Source organism: Aythya marila (assembly GCF_965140915.1).
Source record: "Aythya marila genome assembly, chromosome: 2".
NCBI lineage: Eukaryota > Metazoa > Chordata > Aves > Anseriformes > Anatidae > Aythya > Aythya marila.
Window position 1 is genome coordinate 112,432,318 of NC_139043.1, and position 23,097 is coordinate 112,455,414.

The 23,097-nt window shown below is 37.6% G+C and overlaps 1 protein-coding gene across 1 annotated transcript in view; it reads left to right on the plus strand.

The window, feature by feature from the left end:
- Positions 1–256: 256 nt before the first annotated feature.
- The window catches only part of LOC309875332 (ras-related protein Rab-10-like), a 30,602-nt gene continuing 7,761 nt past the window's right edge, over positions 257–23,097 (plus strand). The window contains exons 1-5 of the mRNA XM_082754664.1: positions 257–599; positions 5,647–5,707; positions 6,890–7,028; positions 15,981–16,070; positions 21,459–21,560. Coding sequence (XP_082610790.1) covers positions 455–599; positions 5,647–5,707; positions 6,890–7,028; positions 15,981–16,070; positions 21,459–21,560 — 537 coding nt within the window. The 5' untranslated portion in view covers positions 257–454. The remainder of the gene's footprint in view (positions 600–5,646; positions 5,708–6,889; positions 7,029–15,980; positions 16,071–21,458; positions 21,561–23,097) is intronic.

Sequence of the window (23,097 nt, forward strand, 5' to 3'; positions counted from 1 at the left end):
TCTCTAACGCTAGGAAGCAAAGACAAACCAGACAGTGTACTTCTGCGCTTCATTGAGGAAGTGTTACGGGGCATTGTGAAAGTTCCTTCTTTCATCCCCTGTGATGAAACCACATGGCAAAATAAATCACAACAACTCTCCAGAATTTCATAATGCTCTCTCAAGGCTGCGTGGTACCGGCAGGAGGTTTAACACAGCCCTGCTCCACAGCCCAGCCTCGCGGTGGAGGCACCACCACCCCAATGGCCGGCACCTCGATCCGTCAGAGGAGCCCTTTGGGGGCACGGGGAGCACCCCCGGTCCCTCAGCCCGACCTCCCCGCCTCTCCCGGCCCTCCTCCCGGCCCGGCTCGGCCCCCAGCCGCTGACGGGCTCGGCGGGCGGAGGGACGCCGGTGCCCGCCCCCGTGGCGGCGCCGAGCTGCGGCCGCGGCCCCCGCAGGGCCCGGCCGTGCCATGGCGGTGCTGGGGCAGGGGCAGCCGGCGCTGCTGGTCAAAGTGGTGATGGCCGGCGAGTCCTGCGTGGGGAAGACCTCCATCGTGCGGAGCTACACGGAGCCCGGCGCGCCTGCCTGCTCCTCCTCCTACCTGGCCACGATCGGTGAGTGCCCGCCCGCCCGGTTATTAAAGCGGAGCCACCGCTGTAGGCGGCAGCAGTTGGCGCTGGTAGACCCAGGGGATTTGGGGTTGTGTCCCCATGCTACCAACCCTGCACCCCCACAGAAGCAGGGTGCCAGGAGCCATCCCCTGCCACCGTGGTCCCGGCTCACAGCGCCTGGGGAGCAGCAAAGCTGGCCCTCCTCATGCTGCAGGTGGTCATCGGTGCGAAGGCTTGCATGGGGCTGCAGTGGTTTTGCTTTTTACAGAAATTTTACGGGTCCCTTGAGCAGGAAATTTTTGTTTTTAAAAGTCTTTGTGTCCGTATTTTATTTTTTGAACCCATTTTCTGTGCTCTTTAACAGAAAGTGTGCACAAGAAATTGCGTCTTCCTATGTTTCAAACATCCCCAGCCCTATATATTTTTCAGTGTGGGAAGGGTTTGCTTAACTCAATAAATAATAGGTAGTATCTATGGCAGCATTTGGTCCTATTTTGTAACAGGGAATACTGGACTTACATGAAATTACTTGACTTGCCCACATGAGCACTGACGAAGCTAAACCCACCCTTTATTTTCCTGCATCTTCTTGCAAAGCATCTTCTGAAACCAACACTGACAAAAAGGGAAGGATGCAACTAGCAGAAATGTAGTGAAATTGATCCTTATAATTTACAGGAGGTTTAACAAGAAAGAGGTTCAAGGAACATCCATGAGAAACATCATGGACATCATAAACATCAGTTTTCTTCATCCATTTTCTATTGGAACTTAGATACGTAACCGTGAGATTGTAATTTTGACACAGATTTTTTTTGTACTCTTAATCCAATCTATCACAGAGTCAAAAACCCCAGCATATCATGATATTAAGAATATATTTCCCCAGTTGTGGGTTAAAAGACTATAAAGAATAGCAAAGATAAAACAGCTTTGTAACCATTATGGGCCAAGATTAACCTTATTTAGTAATAGTAATTTATAGTAATAAAACTTCTTCCTGAAACTTATTCCTGAGTTATTTAAAAACTTCTAAAGCATGTATTTTATCTGAATTATAAATGAATCACCCAAATTTGGTATTTGTTAACTCCATATGATTTTTCAAGTTATTTCTGAAACATGGCATCCCACTTAATTCTATTTTATGAAGCATGTTAGAGTATGGACTTTTAAAATCAATATGATTGTGGGTGAGGGCTATCGAAGTGGTGATGTTGAAGGTGGAAATTCCTTGCTCACAAGGACAGCTACGACCAAGAAAATTGAGTCTTTGCATCATGGTTGTGGTCGGTAATGGTGTAAAGGAAGAAGACTCATCGCAACATTTCAGATTTTTTTGTTCATGATGTCTTCTTCCTCTTTTTCTATGCTATCAAAATGACTGTTTTCACTTGCATGCCTGTCTCACACAAGCTCAGCCAAATGAACCCTATCTGTCATGCAGCCTGTTGAACGCTCGTCTGATGTTAATTGATATTTCACCCTACCTGTCCAGCTGGAACGTTGGTTAGAGTAGAGGGAAGATTATCCAGGCTGTTCGGTTTCTCAGCCATCTGAGTTTCCTGACAAAATCATATGTCACCTCCTTCCTGGGCAACAGAGGGTCATGCTCACAGAAGTTAAAGGTTGTCTTGGAACTGCAGAGTCTCATTTCTTTGTCATCATGATTCACGGGTTTGTATTACTAGGAAAAAACAAAAACAAAAACAAAAACTACTGTTATTGCAGGGAAACAAAATTACAAAATTTCTGGTAGGCTCCAGTAGTGAATTTTTCTAAAATAATGTATTTTATGAAATGAAACAAAAAATGTATCCACAGTAAATTTTCATTGAAAGCAGTTTATGTGGCACTTAAATGCTCAAGGATGGGTGCCCTTCCTCCTCCTCAATTATGCAGTTTGGGTAAATTATAAGCAGTTATAGTTTTCTAATTAAACTTATATGCATCATAAGGCAGATGCATTGTATTATGAATAGTAGGCAATGGTAGACTATAAAGAATAAATGTTTTTGTTTAAACAATGGCATTGCATATAACGGCATAGGGAAAGTTTACGAACAAAAACAAACCCTCTTGTATACAAGTGAACAGGATTGTGATCTCACCAGTTGTAAGGTTTTTATTTTGCTGGATTATAGTGGCTGTGGTCAAACAGGAAGGGAAAAACTTCTGTAGAGCTGTGAGTCACTCCAGACTTTCATAGTTGAAAGTGGTTCAACTCCCATTTTAGGATTAAAAAAAAAAAAAAAAGATAATTTCATTTTGAAATCTTATTCAAAACACAACTTTTGCTTATATTAAAATGCAAAATGCTCATATTAAAAAATAAAGAAATAAATAAAGATTTGTTATGCCTAAAATACAAGACCAAAGAGTGAAATTGCAAATTGAAGTGATTTATGCATTTGTCTTCAATGCACTATGACAGCCAGTTCTGACGTGTGGATACCCCAATTCTTACTTTACAAGGAAACAAAGTAGAGTTTATCAACAGAAATTAATTACATTGAAGGTAAACACGTTATGTTTATCTCAATGGGAGCTTGGGAGTTGATACCAGCTCCTTATCTCTTCCCAGAGAAAGCTGAAGATGCTGTATGACTGGCTAGGAGCTGCACCGGGGTGTACACTGCTGTCTGTCTGAGTTGCTCAAACTCACATTTTAATCTGTATAAACGTATTTTTGTGCCTTTTATATCAGGACCTTGCCAGCTATATTGGGATGAAAAGTGTTTTGTAATTTTGTAGGCCAGCTGCAGAAGACGTCTCTGAGGAGGACTTTTGCACATGGTCAAAGACTGTTTCGTAGATGCTGAGGGAGGACATGGGCAATTCACAGCTGAATTCCTGTGTGGACAACTATTTTAATGCTTCTTAGACCTAGTTGTCTTCAAGGTCTCTCAGTCCTAATACGTCCACATTTATTATTTTGTAAGTAAAGAAAAGAAATTGATCTCATGGCTATAAAACTTATACGCATATAAAACTTGGAAATAACAACTAGAATTTGAGCTTGTACCCCATGTACCCATTCTTGGTTTTATTTGACAGCTTAGAAGAAGCAAGTACAAGCTGTTGCATTCAAATAACGTTCATCCCAAGAGCAGTAATCAATGCTAGCTTCGTTATGTTGATCATATTGTATAGTACACGGGCCTAAAAGCATCTGAAATCTGTGAGCTGTCTTTGGCATTTTATTTCTCATTTTTCTTTTTTGTCTTTTCAATTTGCTAAGTTTGCATGAAATTTCATATAAAGACATGAGCAATTCATGCATGCAGAACATATTGACTTCTGTTTTTCACTAACATTCATTGACCTTTTAGGTCAATAAATTTTGAAGTTGACTTAAGAAGTCAATATGCCTTATTTTAATTTAGATTAAGTTTTAGTCTGATTCAGCACTCTGCTTCCCTTTTTATAAATAATAAAAAAAAATCTTATATCAATTTATTATTAAAGTGTATGTCAAATAAAAACTGTTTCTTATGGGTCTGGGAATCCCTAGGTGGAGTGTAATTTTTTGCACCATTTGAAAGTGACTTTCCAGCCTCCCAGTAAGTGCCTTGTCCCTCTCAAGTGCTCTAACATCAATTGTAGAAAGTGATACAGATAATTAAACAAAACCATGTGAATTTCAGGAGCAAATGTTTTCTGTAACGTTTAAATTTCAACTGACATGAGCACATGAGCAAATCTGGCTTAAATTACCTTTCCAGACATTATTATTAATTCCATCAAGGAAGCTTTGTGTAATATTAATTACAGATACCAATTATATTATTTCATCTTCCCTTGCTATTGAAGCTTCAATAAAAATTCATCAAGTGAAGGACATGATTATCATAATAATTTTAAACTCTTTTGCCACATGCACATGAAAATGTTACTACCATTGGAATCTTGCATGTGAACATGTACTCTGCAAAGATTTGCACAAAATGCTTTCAGAAATAAAAAGAAGGGAACATTTCCTTCACTGCATTGATATTTTATTGCCATGAATGCTTTCCTTTTGTATTGACCTTGTGGATTCTTGGCCATGGAGAACGCAGTAGGGCCAGCTACCACAATGCTACCTTACCTTTATTTAATGTAATTGACTTAATGTAATTGCCTGAATTGCCTGGTTAATTTTCAGGGAGAAAAAAAAAAAAAAAAAAGAGAAAGAGAGAAATCAGTGAAATGTATTTCAAATTTCAGCAGGATAGTGAGGAAATACATCACTCCAAGGTAGCAGGTGATAGCAAACAGATTCTAATGTTAAGTTTGGAGCTTCAGCAAGGCACGAATCCAGGTGTGATTTCCCACACTTGTCATCCTAATTTGATAATATAATAAAGCACTATAAATTATAAGGAAAGTATCTTTGAGGAAGGATTTGTAATGTATGTAGAGATGATATTCAGCAGTGATTTCAAGTGCTAGTGGCTGATTTTAGCATTAACACTCTGGCTTTGAGATACACAGAGATAAAGACTACAGAGAAAGCAGAGACAGTTGTTGATTTGAATGAAATCCAGTGTATGCTTGTCTTTGCATTTAACTAATGCAAATAATTTCTATTCCTGTTCATGTAACCCTAGATTATTTTTTTTAGGGATTTGGGACTGAAGACTGAGAAATGGTATTGTGCGTGTAACAGCTTTGTAAGCATTTGTTGCCAACTATATATAGCCTTTTTGATGAAACTGGAAACAACTGAAATCACCAATGTATTTGCCAAGTATTACTGTGCATAAGCCATGCAACTGCTGTCCTATCATTTGTCTAATAATGGAAATAAGCACATGTCGTTTCAGAATACCTGCACCTTTGCTTTGACCTGCCCCTCCATTGTATTTATTGGCACGTGGTTGTCTTCACCACTGAATAATTTCCTTTTACAGCTTCCATTTTGAATGTATATGGTTAGTTTTTCTTTGTTTGATAGAGTTCCTTTTCACCTTCCGTTCAAAATTGCATGATAACTAGAGCTAAGAAACATTCTTCAAAAGCAAATCCGTGTTACAAGAAATGTTACAGATTTTCTTCTTTCTTCTAGGCATTGATTTTAAAGTAAAGCCTATAACGCTTAATGATACAAGAGTGAAACTTCAAATATGGTAAGTTTTAATTTATATCACAAATGAAAGCCAATTAACGTGCATTACCACATGAAAAATCTCATCTGCTTTTATGTGTGTGCCTGCATTTAAGTGCAACTGTTATGTAGCAGGTCATTTTAAAATTTTAATTTCGGATAGGGGAGCATATTTTTTGCGTTAACTAAATTTTTTTTTTTGCATTAACTTTCTTTTTAACTAAAGTAAGATAAAAAGAGAGTTGTTGCTAGATTGCTTTAGCAATAAAACTTTGCTGTTAACAGCATGCACACAATGCAGATCTACAAACCATATTAAGTATATTTAATTGTATGAGAACATTGAGGGAAGTGACAAAGCAAGAAAATGTTATGTTTCATTACCCAACAAATGCAGGCTCAAATGACTGAAAACTATTCAGATGAATCTTTGGGAACTTACACTCCTTTTTTGTTTGTTTGTTTTTGAGGCTTTTCTAAATGGTATATAGGAATGCAGACAGCTATGTCTACAGGCATCCAATACAGACAGTTATCTATAGTTATCAGTATTTAATTCTCAAGGAGTAACTCTGTATCTGAATTATCTGACCAGTGTTAGATATTCAGTTACTCCATCTCAGGTTCTAATACAAAAGTTTTGAAGGCTTGTTGGCAGCTTTCTCAAGGCATAATTGTGTGTAGGAATCTCTGCATCCCAGTATATTACGTTTCATTTCAAATACCTGTCTTCCATCTAAACCAGATCACTTTCTGTGTCACAGTTTACAAAGTACTAGTCAGAGTGTAGGATGTCATCTGACACCTGCAGTGCTTGTACTCCAGATTTTATTTATTTTTTTTGCCACCTGAGTTGAACTCATCTTGCTGATTAACTATGTACAAGGAAGTGAACTTGAACTGTGTATAAAGTGGTGAGCTTGAAGTTACACTCAGACTTCAGTCACTGGGTTAGCTTTCCTAGTAGGGCTGTGTTACTCAACCTAAACTTCAGTGTATTTCTTTGACTGCTAAACATACTTGAAACCTGGCACCCAGATTTCCTCCCATCCTTATATTCACTTGTTCCTTCCATACACGGTTCAAAATGTATTCAGCTCTGGAAAATAAAGTGATTTTTCTTGAAGGGAGGGGTTCTACAGTTTATTCATTGATTTTAAATTTATTTATGCATTTATTGGTGACTTTTTATGGTTTCTTTCAGGGATACTGCTGGCCAGGAACGTTTCCATACGCTTAGTACTAGCTATTTTCGTGGAGCACAAGGCTTTGTGCTTGTATATGATATCACAAATATGGACAGTTTTCAAGGCATCACAAGCTGGATGAAAGATATCCATGAGGTAAATATATTTCACAGCAGTTGACCTTTTAATGAAGGTAGTTAATGAATTACTGCAGTTAATGTTTTAAATGACTGCACAAAATTTATTGTTGTTCTTGGAGCTGTATGTTTCTAACCACAATTTCTTATATTTAATTCAGCACATGGTATGATAGTAAGCTTAATGTTATGTGAAACTGAAGGACCGTGTAGATTATCCAGAGCAACCCCTTGCTGATACAGGAGTGTTTTCTGAAGTACGTTTAAAACACATCTTCAAATCCAGTTTCACATATACTATGTTACAGTGCTCTTGTCACCGGTGTGGCTGTTCACAAGACCTACAAGCCAATCTCCGTGAGTTTCTCCCAGGATTTTAATTAGCTTCAATGTCAAAATTCCATATAATAATCAGTGATTGCCGTTTCCTAATTTCATTACTTTTTATGTCATCACCTCATCCCAAAAATCATATTAAGCAAATCAAATGAAACATCCTGTTTTTCTTTGCTGTATATTCCCATGTGAGAATGGGAGGAAATAGCAGAGAGCAGGGTCAGCCCTTTTTTGGTGCAGCAAACTGTTGGTTTAGTTCATCTGCTTGTGGTACTGCAGCCAGAAAAGTCTGTTTGCATGTGACATAGGAAGGGATTCAGCAGTGCATGACTGCCAGGCAGGGAGCATGTTCCTACAAACTTGCCTGCATGTGAAAGTTTGCTCCTGTTGTGCTGCTTCTGGAGCTTGTTAGACCCCTCTGAGCTTCACTCCACCTCACTAATGTGGTGAAAAATTAACACAGCAAAAACAGTTGTGTAGTTTTCCGCTGTGTTAGTGAGCTTAAGAGGTTCATAGAAAGGTCTGGCAGTTTATGGAGTTGTCATAAGGGAGAGGAATAGGAAGGCTGGGAGAAGAATGTGTGGGAACAAGGTCAGGAAGGAGCTAGGGAGGAAATTGTCAGGCATCAGATCACTGAGCTGCCTGTAAACCAGTGCCAGGAGCCTGTATTCATAGAATCATGGAACGCCTTGGGTTGGAAGGGACCTTAAAGATCACCTTGCTACAACTCCATTGCCATGGGCAGGGACACCTCCCAGTAGACCAGGTTGCCCAGGGCCTCATCCATCCTTGAACACTTTGAACACCTCCAGGGATGGGGCATCCACAACATTTCTAGGCAGACTGTTCCAGTGCCTCACTACCTTCTGAGTGAAGAATTTCCTCCTAATTTCCATATAATTTAAATCTTCCCTTTTTTAATTTAAAACCATTCCCCCTTTTTCTGCCATTAGCGGCCTGAATAATATTTCTCAGTCCCTCTTGATGTGTGCTGTTGGGTAGAGATAGGTCTATTTTCTATGTATTGACACAAAAAGTTTATAGTTAGTATGGCTGCGTAAGAATCCAAACAAGATAATGCTCTTTGTTGATTAAAATCAAGTAAACATTCAGGCAGGTTTTTTTATAATACTTACAGCCTCTGCAAACTGGTAGGAATGTGACATGATGGATGGATGGATGGATGGATGGATGGATGGATGGATGGATGGAAGAGCTCATCTTGGAAAAGCAGGCTCTGAAAGAAAAACATCGAAGACATCCTTTTCTCTTGTCACACCTTCAGTATACAGATGAATTAATGAACTATGTATGGTCATATATCCCATAATACGTACTTTGGGTATCTTATACTGTTGGTAGGACATTGCATTTACATTGCTTCAGTATTAAGAACATTACTATCTATGATGACCTAGTACAATATTATCCTTGACCTTATGGCTATCTTAGAAGTCTTACTGTCAACAGAGTGTAACTTAAATAATGTTTTACAAAGGAGACTTGATGAAAATATCCTAAGTGGCTTGTCTGCACACAACTTCACACATGTTTTATCATTATGTTAAGGAAAGCATGTTCCCTTCTGTTAGGCAAACCAACAAAAGTAACAACTGGATGAGCTATGATTTAACTGAACACACAATCTGACAGTAGGCTTACTGTTACCTGAAGCTGAAAGTGTAGATTATCCATATATATCCATTGATATATCTCCATGGATAGCATTGACACAGCAGTCCCAATGAGAGAGCAGCCTGGACAGCAGGCTGACCATGAGCCAGCAATGTGCCCTTGTGGTCAAGAAAGCCAATGGTATCCTGGGCTGCATTCAGAAGGTGAAGGGAGGTGATCCTGCCCCTCTACTCAGCCGTGGTGAGGTCTCACCTGGAGTATTGCATCCAGTTCTGGGCTCCCTAGTACAAGAGGGACATGGAACTGCTGAAGCAAGTCCAGAGGAGGGCTATGAAGACAATGAGAGGCCTGGAGTACCTGTTGTATGAGGACAGGCTGAGAGAACTGGGCCTGTTTAGCCTGAAAAAGAGAAGACTGAGGGCAGACCTTGTCAATGTATGTAAATATCTGAGGGGAGAGTGTCGAGAGGATGGAGCCGGTCATGTGCCCAGCAACTGGATGAGAGACGATGGGCACAAACTGAAGCACAGGAAATTCTGGCTGAATATGGGAGGGCACTTCTTTGCTGTGAGGGTGACAGCACTGGAACAGATTGCCCAGAGAGGTTGTGGAGTCTCCTTCTCTGGAGATACTCAAAACCAGCATAGATGCCATCCTGCACAACGTGCTCTAGGTGGTCCTGCTCAGCAGGGGTTTGGACTAGATAATCTTCAGAGGTCCCTTCCAATCTCAGCCATTCTGTGATTCTGTGATACATATACACATATATATGTATGAAATATTTATCTAACTTCATACTGCCTCCAAAGGGGTCATTTTGCCCTATCATCTTTAATACATCAACAAGATAGTTGATTCACAAGGGGAGGGAAGGATGGGAAGAGCACTTGTAGCCACAGTCCTACAGTGGTAAAGCTTAGATCTGCTCGAATCCATCAGGAAATCACACCTGCATGAGCCTGCTTTCTGGTCATGACACGTAAAAGTTTTCATGTAAACATGCTCAAGCTATTAATAATTGCATTGTTTAATCTTACCCCCAAAATTACTTCCTTATTTTAAAATAAAAAAAAATATATCAAACAATTTCTAGGAATGTAAATTGCATGATTGATTGTACCAATCTTAAAACTAGCAGTTAGTGAGTGTTGTAATGGAGCTAGATAATAATAAAAATAATTTAATCATAGTGTAGTATCAATTTCTGAACTGTCTTGGTGTAAATATGTGGGACTTTTCATTGTAAAAGAAGTGTTTCTAAGCAATAACTGTTACAACATAGGGCATATCATGAAAATTAATTACTTGCTGGAGCATATCAATATTTCTTGAATTTGCTTTGGTCTGTACATGCAAACCAGTATTTAATTCCCCACAGATGCCCAGTATCAAAGTGGCTGTTACTACAGCATCCTTAAAAATAAAAATAGTAAAAAAATAAATAATAAAAAAGGAAACAGGTACAGGTTTTGTTAAAAGACAGATTGTTAGGTAAAGTTTATACCTGAACCAATCAAACAGGATTTTTGAGGTGATTCAGTTATTACAATTGCACTCTTGCTTTTTAATTCTTTTTACACAGAGCTTTTAAATTGAAGGATTTTTAAAAATCTGTTCAGTGTGCTAAGCCATTTTTATTTTCAACTGCTGTAAAAATCTAAGCAGTTTAGCATTCTTAGAAACTCCACTGATTTTAGAAAAACTGGTCAGTCAGTGCTATTGCAATCAGATTGCCAGTAATGTTATCATTGTATTTAAATTATTTTAAGTTTGGAATATGGCAACTCTCCTATTAAAAATGAATTATTGTTTAAGGAAATTCAAGACATAACTATAGTTTTGTACCTGTATTGTTCTAACATTTGTGCTCAATACTAGAGCAGAACTAAGTAACAGGATTGTATATAAAAAGGTTACTAGAATAATATACTCACAACTGAGCATTGTAGGACTTCATTGACAAATCCAGTACAGGTATATTGGATTTGTAATGCACTCATTAGGAGCATGATCATTGCAGGAAAATTACTTTAGAACCTGCAACCATTCTTTATTCATAGGTGATACCATATTTATTGTTTTGTTTTGTTGTGTTTTTTTTTCCTCTAGACTGTTGAGTTCAGAAAGGCTGATTCTATTTGGCTGTTAAAAATCAAATACAAGTAACTGTGTACCAAATCCATTTGCAGAAAGCAGTTCTTTTCAGGATGTGTTGAAGAAGATCCCAGTTAACATAATGGCAAAAAAATTACTCCCAGTAGTAAATCCTTAAAAAGGTTCCCAGAGAGCATCTGGATCTCTGGAGATGTGTAAAATTCAGTTCCACAGGGCCTTGAGCAACCTCATCACATGACTTCAAAGTTGGGCCAGTTCTGAGCACGGGGTTAGACCAGATGACTTCCAGAAGTCCTTACCAACCTGAATCACTCCATGATTCACACATGGGGTATGGGTCACCAGAAACTTTGACATAGATGGCAGGCCCTGGTTTTCTTTGTGCTAGTTTCCTGATGTGGCCATGAAGATGGCATTACCAGTTCCTAACAATTACCTTTGTGCTGGAAATCATGTGCAAGAACTGGTTGATGTAATCTGGTGTTTTTATAATACACTGGCTTTCTTCTTGTGGTATCTGAAATAAGTGACCCCTCATCCAGGATATTGGATGTATAGGTGTGGTGAACAGAACCTTTTCTGGTTCTGTGCAATGCGATGCATCTGAGAGTTAGGATCTTGGAAAGTATATCTGCATCATATTTAAATAAAAGCTCCACAGCAAAATGCTTTGCAAATGTAAATTAGTTTGACTTCAAATTGCTCTGAGTTTTTCTTCTTCAGATGGGAAAGCCTGGTGCCAAAAGGATTGAATTCGTAGATGAGTTTGTTGTTACGACTCTGATTAGAACTGAAAATTTCTTGTCCTTGTCATTTTGCTAAATTGCTCTATCTCTAATCCCAGATTGGTTTGAGGATAAATTGGTTTATGTCCAATCAAGTCTAAGTTTGTTAATAGATAAACCAATTCCACCACTTGTACAATTCCACCAAAACCCAGAAATGAGGCATTTGTAACTGAGGTCAAAACATGGCCGTTGGAAAAATATGTGGAAAGAGTTATCTGTGAGAATCGTAATTTGAACACTGCAAATGATGCTGTCAAAGAGAATGTGGGGACACTGTATTCTTAACAAATTATTCTTCATTAGTAGAAGGGGTAAGTTCTTTGTATTGTTGTCTATTAAGTAGGAGGAAGAAACTTCCTTGCCTTATGACCTTCCCCAGCTCTGCCTTCATCTCGCTGCGTGCTGATCTCATCTTCATATCTGAAAAATTACATTAATGCTACTCATTTTCCTTACATACAAACTAGTGAAGCATTACAATAGTGTTTTTATCAGATCTGGGTTCTGTTTCACTGTTTGGACCTGCAAGCAAACTTCCATTTCCCTTTCAAGCTGTAATCAGTGATTACCAAAACAGTGCAGCCCTGTACAGCTATGCTGTGGAAACATGGTGGAAGGAAAAGGAAAAAGTAATGCTTCACCGGATAGATGCAAAGAGGAGTCTGGATGAGCTTTGGATTAATAATGCTCAGCGTGCTGCAGGGGGCAGGCTGAGGCCACCCGTTCACGGTAGGGTCTGTTCTCACCATTTAAGTGAAGGGATGGTCTCCCAGTAAGCTGTAAGTACACATGTGATGCCGTTCTCTTTCCAAACAGATGTTTGTGCTACTTTTGACGTATAAATTCACAACACGTCTGTGAAAAGTTTCTCTGCAGAATGAGAAAAAGTGCAGAAAAACATCAAAGAAAAAAGAATACATACAAAAAGAATGAGCAAGGCATTCTCCATATTGCACTCTTGGTTTCTCTTACTACCTACATAGTCAAGGTGACTTAGAATATGCATTTACCAGGTTGAACACACAGGTTAGGTAAAAGTTAAGTGGTCCTGTAGTTATTTAGGGCCAGGGATGGATGGCTGCTGCTGGAGCAGGCTGCATGAGCACACGATGGTGTTACCTGATGTGAGCCGTGTTCCTAGTCTGGTCTGTGGCACCACTGAGATTGTGGCTATGGTGCTGCTCCCTCATGTGGCCACCCAACACAGCAGCTGGCAAGCAGCAGCCTGACTCCAGCTTTTGCCAAAACCTGGTAACTCCAAACTCTTCCAAACTAGTCAAAACACTTGGTTGGCCTCAATAAATCTCACAACTTCAAATTTCAAAGAAAAATAGGGTGTTGATGTAGCCTTTTTGGACATAAAATACATTTACATATATATATATATAGTCTAGGTTTTCTCCAAGTTCGTACTTTTTTAATTTGAATTTTCAGTGGAATATGAACTTTGAAATGTTAAAAGCAGAATAAAAACTGAGAAGAGTCAACCAAAACTCTGGATGTATTTTTGAAATACCAAGACAAAACATTTTTTTTTCACTGCTCAAAAAAAGAAATTTTCTCTTTTTTTTTTTTTTTTTTTTTGCCTTGATTAAATTTTAATAGTACTTTTCCATGACATGGGAGAAATGCTTCCTGACTCCGTTAGCTGGCTTACATAATAGCATCTTAACAACTGTAAAATAATCATCCTCTTTTTAGCTATAGATTTTGCATTTGCAAGGCTTATTCCTATGCTATAAATAAAAGAGGATGAAAATACACAGTGAGCTTTTAGAAGCACTGAAGAGCCATATTTTTGGCCGATGGAAATCAGTGTACCTCTGCAGTTTTTATGCCAACTGAGCACATGGTCAAACTTCTGCCTACTCATGTTGAGGTAATTTTTTTAGGACTTCATCTGCACAATCAGTTTTCAAAATTTAAAATGAAGGTAATTTTGGTTTATATCCTTTAGTTTTCTAAAATGAAGAAACTTCAAGATGTTAACTTTAAAAAAAATCCAGTCAAAGTGAAAATTCATAATGAAATTGTATTAATGTAGAAATATAGTTATTTATGAAAGTAAATACTGAAAGGCCTGGTATTTAGACCCTTCAGATGTTTTTATTATTTGAAATTGTGCAGAGAGAACATTTCCACTTTAAAAAGTTGTGCTGTTTGTGCAGAAATACACAACAGGATGGATTTCATGTTTTTGCACAGAAAGGATGCTAGCATTTTCTTTTGACCTTTTGCTTCAGAGTGAAGTCAAATGTCACTGGTAAAACCCTCAGCTGCATACAGCCTTCTTTCAAATAAAAAGTTGATTACATGATGAGATTAAATTGTCTATTTACTCTACCCTATTTTAAGGACTGATGTATGCAATTTTATGTAGGAGAACCATTCACCTTAATGAGTAAAGCTCCAGCGCATTCTGGAACAGCCAACATTTTGGTCTATTAATCCAGGTTAGACTGATTCATTATTTTTGGCCTGTACTTTATACTCTTATGATGAGCTTACTTCATTTTAATACTGCATTGTCTTGAACATCAGCTGTGGTTATGAAATGAGATTAGCTGACTCTAAAATGAGAGTGGATTAAAAAAGTGAAATGGTGTTCCTTAATAATAAATTGTGCCCACTGCTGTACTCTTCAAATGAGGCAACTTAGTTGTAAAAGAGAGGGGAAAAAAAGACAAAAAATAACGATTCTGTCATCCTTTAATGAATAGAGATTTTTCTTTAAATTTCTCTGTCGGGGGTACTTGTGTCCATGTGCAGCTGTGAGTGCTCTGGGGAAGAGGGTTGTCTGTGCCTGTTTTTGTCTTATGGTACAGATTCTGAGAATTGTGGTTGTGAATGCTCAAAGTGTTTGGCTTCTTCTGATATCGGAATTGTAGTGCAGCTGTAATGATGAATTATCAGTGTTCTCTTGTTGCTTATTTGGAGATGAGGCATCTTCTGTCACATTGGGTAGGTGAATATACTTGCATATACCTGTTCCTTTCAGTCTTTCCACAGAAAAATTTTCAAGCTATTAGCTAGTTTTAATCCTCTCTGAAAGAGATAGAGACACCCTACGGCTTTATTAGTATTATAAAAATTAAGAATTTATTAGGGATCAGAGATTTCATCAGCATCCTTGTAGAGAGATCTGTAGCATGAGATCAAACTATCTGAATCGTCAGAGGAGCTGTGAGAGCATTTACTTTCAGAATATGTCATGGGATCAGATCACATGTGCATTGTCTCTAGACTAAGACCCTCAGCTTCCTCCATTGAAGCATCAAAAGTGGTTTTAAATACTGTGTTTTTCACAACAACTGTCAGTTTGCAATTTCCACATTCTGTTGCTGAACTGTTCCGTTTCCCTGTCATTATTCCAGTCATGTAGAGTTACAATGGCTTATCTTAAAATAACACTGATGTAAAGCATCCAGAGTCATCATGTACGTAACTGGATTAGTGGAACGAAGGATAGAGACAAGGTCAAAAAGCTAGATTTTTCTTCCTTCTGAAATCAATGAGGTTTTAAAATTTTTACTTCATTAAAAATCTATTGCCTTCTTCTGAGTGTCTTGGAATAATCAAACTTTTATGTTGAGTTTGAGCACCTTGAATGTAATTTTACTGTCTGTGTGCAAAAGTGAAGTACAGAGAGGTGCTCTTTCAGGTGCAGCAAATTCTTTCCTTTTTTCCCTTTGAGTGCCAGATGTAGACCTGACTAACATGCTAATCCATGAATCCGTTACTTCAGGGAGGGCAGTGTCTGCGACTTTGGGGCATTTCCAGTCACTTTAAAACCTCAAGATCAAGCATTCATCAGAAGACAGCACCCACGCACCATATACTTTATACCGCATTGAAAGATGTTCCAAATTATGCCCTGTGCTTGTAAGCGGCTTTTCTCTGCTCCATGCAGTCTTGATGTTTTCCTCAGAATCCTGTGAACTCATGAAAAATGTTTCCACAGATGAAAAGGTCAGGACAGAATTTAGCCTTTACTTTCAAGGGAATAGTGCTGAAGGTTAGTGTGAGTTGAAAGTGAAAGGCTTACGTTGTTTGCTTTTTTCCTAACATGACACTTACTAATGCTGGTTCTCTTTCAGAAAGCAGGTGATGAAGTGGACGTAATACTGTTGGGCAACAAGTGTGATAAGGAGTCTGAACGTGTAGTTCCAAAACGTAAAGGAGAAAAGGTATTGATCATTGGTGCTTTCTTCTGCTAAGTATCTTAGTATGTGACTATGAACTACTACACTGAAAGTGATAAAAGGCTCCTGGGTTCCAAAAACTCTGTTAGAAATAGCTCCAGAAGAACAATGTCATTCGTTGTGTTTTGTGTTTTGTTGTTTGTTTGTTTGTTTGTTTTTTTAAATATATGTACAGAAATTCATTAAATATCTCCTAGTTGCTCTCTTCAGAATACTGATTCTTATTTTAAAAGTTACAATGAACTTAAATAGTTTCAGGCATTATGGTAGAAATTGTATTTTTCAAATTATATTTACAAAGATTTTAGCATCTACATTTCCAGAGTACTGTTGTAATGTGGAATGCTAAAATATAATGCATAGTACATTCTGCATCATTTTTATAGTACTTGATGTACTTATCAATGATTTTTTGCTACAGTCTGACTGTAAAGAGCTATTCTGGCAGCCTGTGCACTGTGATCTTCATTGTTTATAAATAGCTCTAAATAATACTGTACAGATACATTTAGGGGACATCCAGCTACCCTCCTAGTTCTAACTGTGTGGGTTGTACAGCTGAGATTATAGTTTAATTATAGTATAATATAGTTTAGACTATAGAAGAAGAACTGGTAAGTGGGGAGTACTGTTTTAAAGGCGATGGCAAATGACCGTCACTGAGAACCTGTCAGGAAATCCAGGAGGCATGCAGTGGCAGAAGAAACTGTGGTGCTGACTTAATGTTGCAGTTTAGCTTGGAGTATATACCAGTAATTTTTGCAGCTGAAAATTGTATGCATCTGTTGTATGTATGTTGGAACAAACCCTTCTACTATGCATTTAGGCACGGTGAGTCAGCAGGTTATACTGTGTTTGAGGAAAAGAACACTGATAATTTCTTGCCAATTATATAATTCCAGATTAAGAAACTTTAAAGAATAGCATAAGGTGTACTGTATCTGTGTACACGGAAAAAGGTTGCTGAAAAATACATGTATACTCTAACTCAAGGAATACAATGTTATAAATCTGAAGGCTCACTGGATGCATGTGCACAAGAGGGCAGTATTAGGGTTTTGCATATGGTATTAACAATGACTTTTTCTGACTTCTGCATCCTTAACGATGCAATCAAAATTTCTCTTAATGCAGTCTTTTTGTTGAGAAACAAGTCATTACCCCCTCACCACTGTGTCTGCTTTCCAGATTTCTCCTGTGTTCTGAGGCAGCTCTTCAGTTATACTATTTTTCTTTTAATGTGATGTTAAAATGCTAGAGAATCTGACTGAGCTAGCTGGAGAAAGATTGCATTAGCAGAGGGTAAGCTAATATTCTTCTCTCACTCTGAGAAAGGAAATACCATATTAAGAGGGGAAAATGGTTTAATGCAAACTCTGCCACATAATAATTCGCACTTATATATTTCATATTGCCCTGTGAGTATAAGCTGTAAGCATTGTTCTGCTCAGAATTTTGCACAGATCAAAGGATTCTCCGGGAATCTTACCATGGATTTTGGCATTTCCGTAACAAGCTGTCATAACTGAGTGGTCATGGTATGCCCGTGTAAAAACTAATTTAATACAGAGAAATTATATTTTTAAAGCTTGTTTTTGTAATTGTATCATTTTGGTCACTCATAAGTTGACATACTTAATTTTAACACTATGAAGTATTTTCTTAGATTAATAACTTTTATTTATTCATTTTGAGAAAAGTTTGAATTCAACCTTTTTGGGGCTCCTCCTCCAATTCCCCTCTTCCCCAAACAAATAACATTATTTTTCTCATTGAAAAATAAGTAAAAAAGCTGAAGGTTACATAATTTGGTAGAATGTGCCCATTTTTCTTGTCACATCTTTCTAACAGAAATAGACAGATGTGTTTGCTTGTTTGTTTTCCTTTTTGCTCTTCATGTGCCTGACTTCAGAACTGATTTTACAGGTAAATATGCGTGAAAAAAAAATACTCCACAGTGCTAGGAATATTACAGACAAATCTCTGTGATTCAACACTAAGAAATCATAGCAGCATTTTACTAGGAATTACCATATTTTTAGTTAAAAGAAATAAACAGTTGGAATTAAACTTAGCTTTGGAAGAGATACTGGCAATTATTTATTTATTTGTTTGTTTATTTATTTTGTGAGACATGAGCTTATTTCACTTGAGATCTCCAAACTGTTCTCAAGGATGATATAAAATAATGTTTCCAAGTAGCATGATCACCACCAGTTTGGTATTTAGTTTTATTTACAGATTTATTCAAGATATTCCTGACAGTTAAAAAAAAAAAAAAAGGTAAAAATTCTTAGAGTGTGCCTTTCCAGGTTGTTTGAGGTAGATTAGCCAAAGCTCATACTTGCTGCTGCATTAATACTGGGCTGATGGTATGGGTTGTTTTTTTTCATTTATGTACATTTGTAGACAACTTGCTTGCCACTATACTTAGTAGAATTGGAACAGTACATACATTAATGCATACATTTGTGGAGTCTCCCTCTTTGGAGGAGAGGCTCAAAAGCCATTTGGCTCAAAAATGTCCAAAAGCCATTTGGACATGGTCCTGTGCAACCTACTCCAGATGGCCCTGCTTCAGCAAGGAGGTTTGACCAGGTGACCTCCAGAGGTCCCTTCCAACCTCAGCCATTCTGTGATTCTCTGATTAATCTTCTCTATTCGGTGTTCTTTATTCATTCTTGTTGATTTATTAAATCCTTATCCAACCATTTAAAGGACAAGGATGTGATCTGAAATGTTCAACAGAGGGCAAATCCCGTGAGCCACCCTGATTGCCTTTTATGATACCAGGAAATGAGGATGTGGATAAGGGAATAGCAGTGGTTTTGATACATTTTGAATTTAATAAGGCTTTTGTCACTTCCTCGCACGGCATTCTCACTTGAAAGCTAGGAAATGCGGACTAGATGCAAAAGGTAGTAATTGAAGGCTGTGTAGTTGGTAGTAATGAGCAGAGTACATCAGAGGTCTGTGGTGGGACTCTGGTTGTTCAACATCTACATCAGTGATCTGATGACAGAAGGAGATTCGCATGTGATATGAGATTTAGGGTTGTTACCGGCACACCAAATGGTAGAACTTCAATTCTCTAGGACCCTGATGAAATTCAGTACAGAGAAGTACAAAGGTTGCCACCTGGAAGGGAATAATCGCAGGCATCAGTACAAGCAGGGAGTGATTGCCTGAATTACAGCTCTGTTTCAGAGCACTGACAATGTACAATGAACACCAGCTCAAATATAAGTCAATGGTATCCTCGCATTGCAAAAAAGCATGCTGGACTACAGTTAGGAGGATAATGGATGGCAGATCTGGAGAAATTATTACCCCTGTCTTTTTAGTGCTGTCAAAACCACATGGAATGTTGAGTTAGTTCGGGCTGCCCCGTTTCAAGAATGATGCTGAGATAGTAGAGAAGGTCAGACAAATAACTGAGGTCCAGTGGAAGCAACGCATGAGAGCTGAGGGAGCTGGGTAAAGAGGATGCTGAGGAGCAGTTACTGGTCTACAGCAATTGATGTGTAGTTAAAAGGATGGCTGAAAAGGACTCTTCTGAATACTGGCAGACAATAAAGCAAATGGCAATGGACACAGATCCTGGCTTGGGAAGTTCAGGTTGGAGATGAGGAGAACCAATTTCACTAAAAGGGTGGTCTAGCCATGGAAGAGCGTCCCAGAAAACTTGCAGAATCTCCATCCTTGGGGGATTTCAAGGGTCAGGTAGGCAAAGCTATGGTTGACCCTATGTTATATGGGCAGTAGTCCCATTTCAAGTGGGGTTATCTTTCCAACTGATTTCTGTGATTCCGCGATTCAAATGGTGTGTGTTTATCAGAGTTTCTACACAGGTAGACTCTAGATGTCTATTACATGACACAAGAAAGAAAAAAGGAATATTTAATAGTAGAACCCATGTACTTTATAAATTATGAAGCAGTCTTCCCCATTTTATTAGCCCAGTATTTTAACTACCTGTATTTTTCCTTATGAACCATAATGAATCATTGTTTACCATTGACACTTGCTAACAGTAATGTGATCTTATTTTTTTGCTACAAGTTGCTACAGTATCTAAAACTGTTCATTGCAGTCAGCAGGAGTTTTGAATCTCTCATGAAGCAGTCTGTTTTAAGAAACAGAAATGTTCTTCATTTTCAAAATTATATTTCATTACAGTATTTTGGACAATAAACCATTTTGCTAACCTTTTTCCACCTTTAAAATAGTCTTCATTATAACATTACTAAAATTCTGCATATCAATTCTTATGCTTTCATGCCTTATTTTTGAATTTTTTAAAGTTAGCTCTAGAGCACATTGAAAACAAGTATAACTGCCAGCATTAGACTTTTTATCCTAATGAAGAACATTACAAATAAATTAAGTGGTCAGTAATTACAGGATTTTGTATACAGTATAAGCAGTAGGAGTATTTTCTTTCACTGAGATTGCCTTCTCCAGATGTGTAGTGAGAGATTTTTCATTGCAAAGGGAATAAAATAGGCCTTCTACTAAGTTTTTTTTTTAATTATTTTTTTTTTTTTCTGGCAAATATTCTCAACTTAGCCTCTCCCCATGGTCAACTGTTTTTCTCCATGTATTTGGCAGTATAAATTAGAAGAAGTTCAGGACCTTAAAAAGCTCTGAATTTTGTAGTTCCTTTTTCCTCATGCCAATATGTATCCATCCAGCTGTAAGAGAGGTATGCTGGAATTGAGGGGACACAAAAAATAAAAATAAAAATAAAAATTAAATAATTAAAAAATAAAATAAAATTAACCAACATAATATCTGTACTGTAGATTTATTCTAAGTATTTTCTTGGTTCTCCTATTACCATAATATATTTTCACATACACATCAGTTCTTTGTGTGTCTGTTATCTGTGTGCTATTCTGCCTCTTTAGTGAAATGCTACATCTCTTTTTTTATTTCATCATGACTGTTTTTATACATTTTTGTCACATTTTTATCTATCCTTTTCTGCAGGCATTCCATTAATTTCCTCTAAATAATTGCCTAGGAGATGATTCATTCTCCAAATCAGTCAAAACATTGAGAAGAGGCCCACTACAGTTTGTTCTTATTTAAAAGATAGATCAAAAAGTTGTTTTGAAAATAGAGAAATTTAAGAAGACTGATTTAAGACTTACCTGAAATTTATGAAATGAGAATGAATACAGTGTACTTCACTGAGCTGACATTTACTTAATATAACATTTACTTAATATAACATGACATTAAATATAACATTTATATAACATGTTAGAAACTGTCAGAAGCATTTACATATCTATTGCTATTGGTATCAGTAAATATTTTATTTTTTCCTAAAGACTCTTTATCCTGTTGCCTACATTTGTTTTTCAGCTTGCTTGGGAACATGGGATACACTTTTTTGAAACCAGTGCCAAAGATAATGTGAACATTGAGGATGCATTTTCACTCTTGACTAAGGAGATACTGGAAAAGGTAGGCTGAGCAGAAAGAAAAGGGGAGATCGGGTAAACAAGATTGTAAACACAGGATAGCTTTAGCAAAGCACAACCAGGACTGTTTTTGCATTATGTAGTTATATTTGGGGGGGATCCTGTAACTGTAGACGTATGGGGAGGATATGGGGAAGAAGAATTGTGGGAGGAGAGAACAGAAGAAGAAGGAAACGTATAATATTGTTCAAGGAGAAGGTGAAAATTCAGGAAATCTGCATTAGTGGTTTTCCTTCCCACAGTTTCCTTCAACAGAAGTGTTAATACTGGGGGGGGGGGGGAGTGTTACACTGTAGTTCCACTTCTGTGCCAGGAAGATTCGTTTTTTTCTGTAGGTTTCCTCAGAATATGCATACTGTGAAGAGGTCACATGCAGATGGAAAGAGCAGACCTTTTATGTACAGCAATCAAATGTTTTATCCAAAGATCATAGTTGTTTGTTTGGATGATTTACACTAGTGCTTTTGAAGATCTTAGAACTTAAAGATTTGAGTTAATTAGTGGTAGAATCAATATTGTAGCTGTCAGAGTTGGCATCTCTAACCACTTAGCTTGTGTTGGTGTAAAGGTCCTTGCTACTCAGAGTTGCCATACAAAACTCTTTTGTAGGACTGAATTATTGTTAATTAGCTATGAAAATGTTTTGCATTGCAATTTATTTTTAGACAGTAGAATATTATTTTAGACATTAATGGATGTTCTTCATGCAATGCATTATCATTGCCATTCATCACCAATATTAGTTATACAAAACTAGCCTTCCATTCCGAATACTCTTGAAGGCATAATAAAGATAAATGAGCAAAATTACTGACAAAGTCACAAGTTGCAGTGTTTTGATTAAATAGCCGTAGGGGATGGTCAGAATAATAGCTCAGGGCTGGACTGCTTCTAAATCAAGGTCCTGTCCTACTATACAATATACAATAACACAAGCTGTGGGTGTGTTTTTTTTTGTTTGTTTTTGTTTTTGTTTTTGTTTTGTTTTGTTTTTAAAATACATGATTTTGACTCCCTTAGCATGAAAATGAAACTCAACTGCCAAATATCATTTAGAAGAGGAGAATGGCAGGTCTTTGAATAGCTGAGAAAAAGTCTCAAGATAACTTTGAATTTCTTGTAAATGAAAAAGACACTTTCTACTGTAAATAAATAGTATATTTGTTAGTATGCAGCATGAAAGATACAAAGCAATAGCTATGATCATAACTGCTGCAAAGACAAATATCTGCAAAGCTAACATTTCTGCATATTGCATTTGGATAAGATCTGAGAGAGTTCTCTGCAGCATGCAGAAAAGGTGTTTGGGTATTTCTCACTCCAAGATTGTCTGCATTCATTATACTTTAGTTGCAATTTTAGTATTCCTACTAATCTTCATGAAAATCCATGGCTCTTATAGTGTGGACATGCAAACAAATTCAGACCATTGTACTCCAGCATGGCTTGAATTAGAACTGCTTGAAAATACAATTGTACAGTCTGTGTACACGTGTTTGGAAAATATGTCCATGAGAATT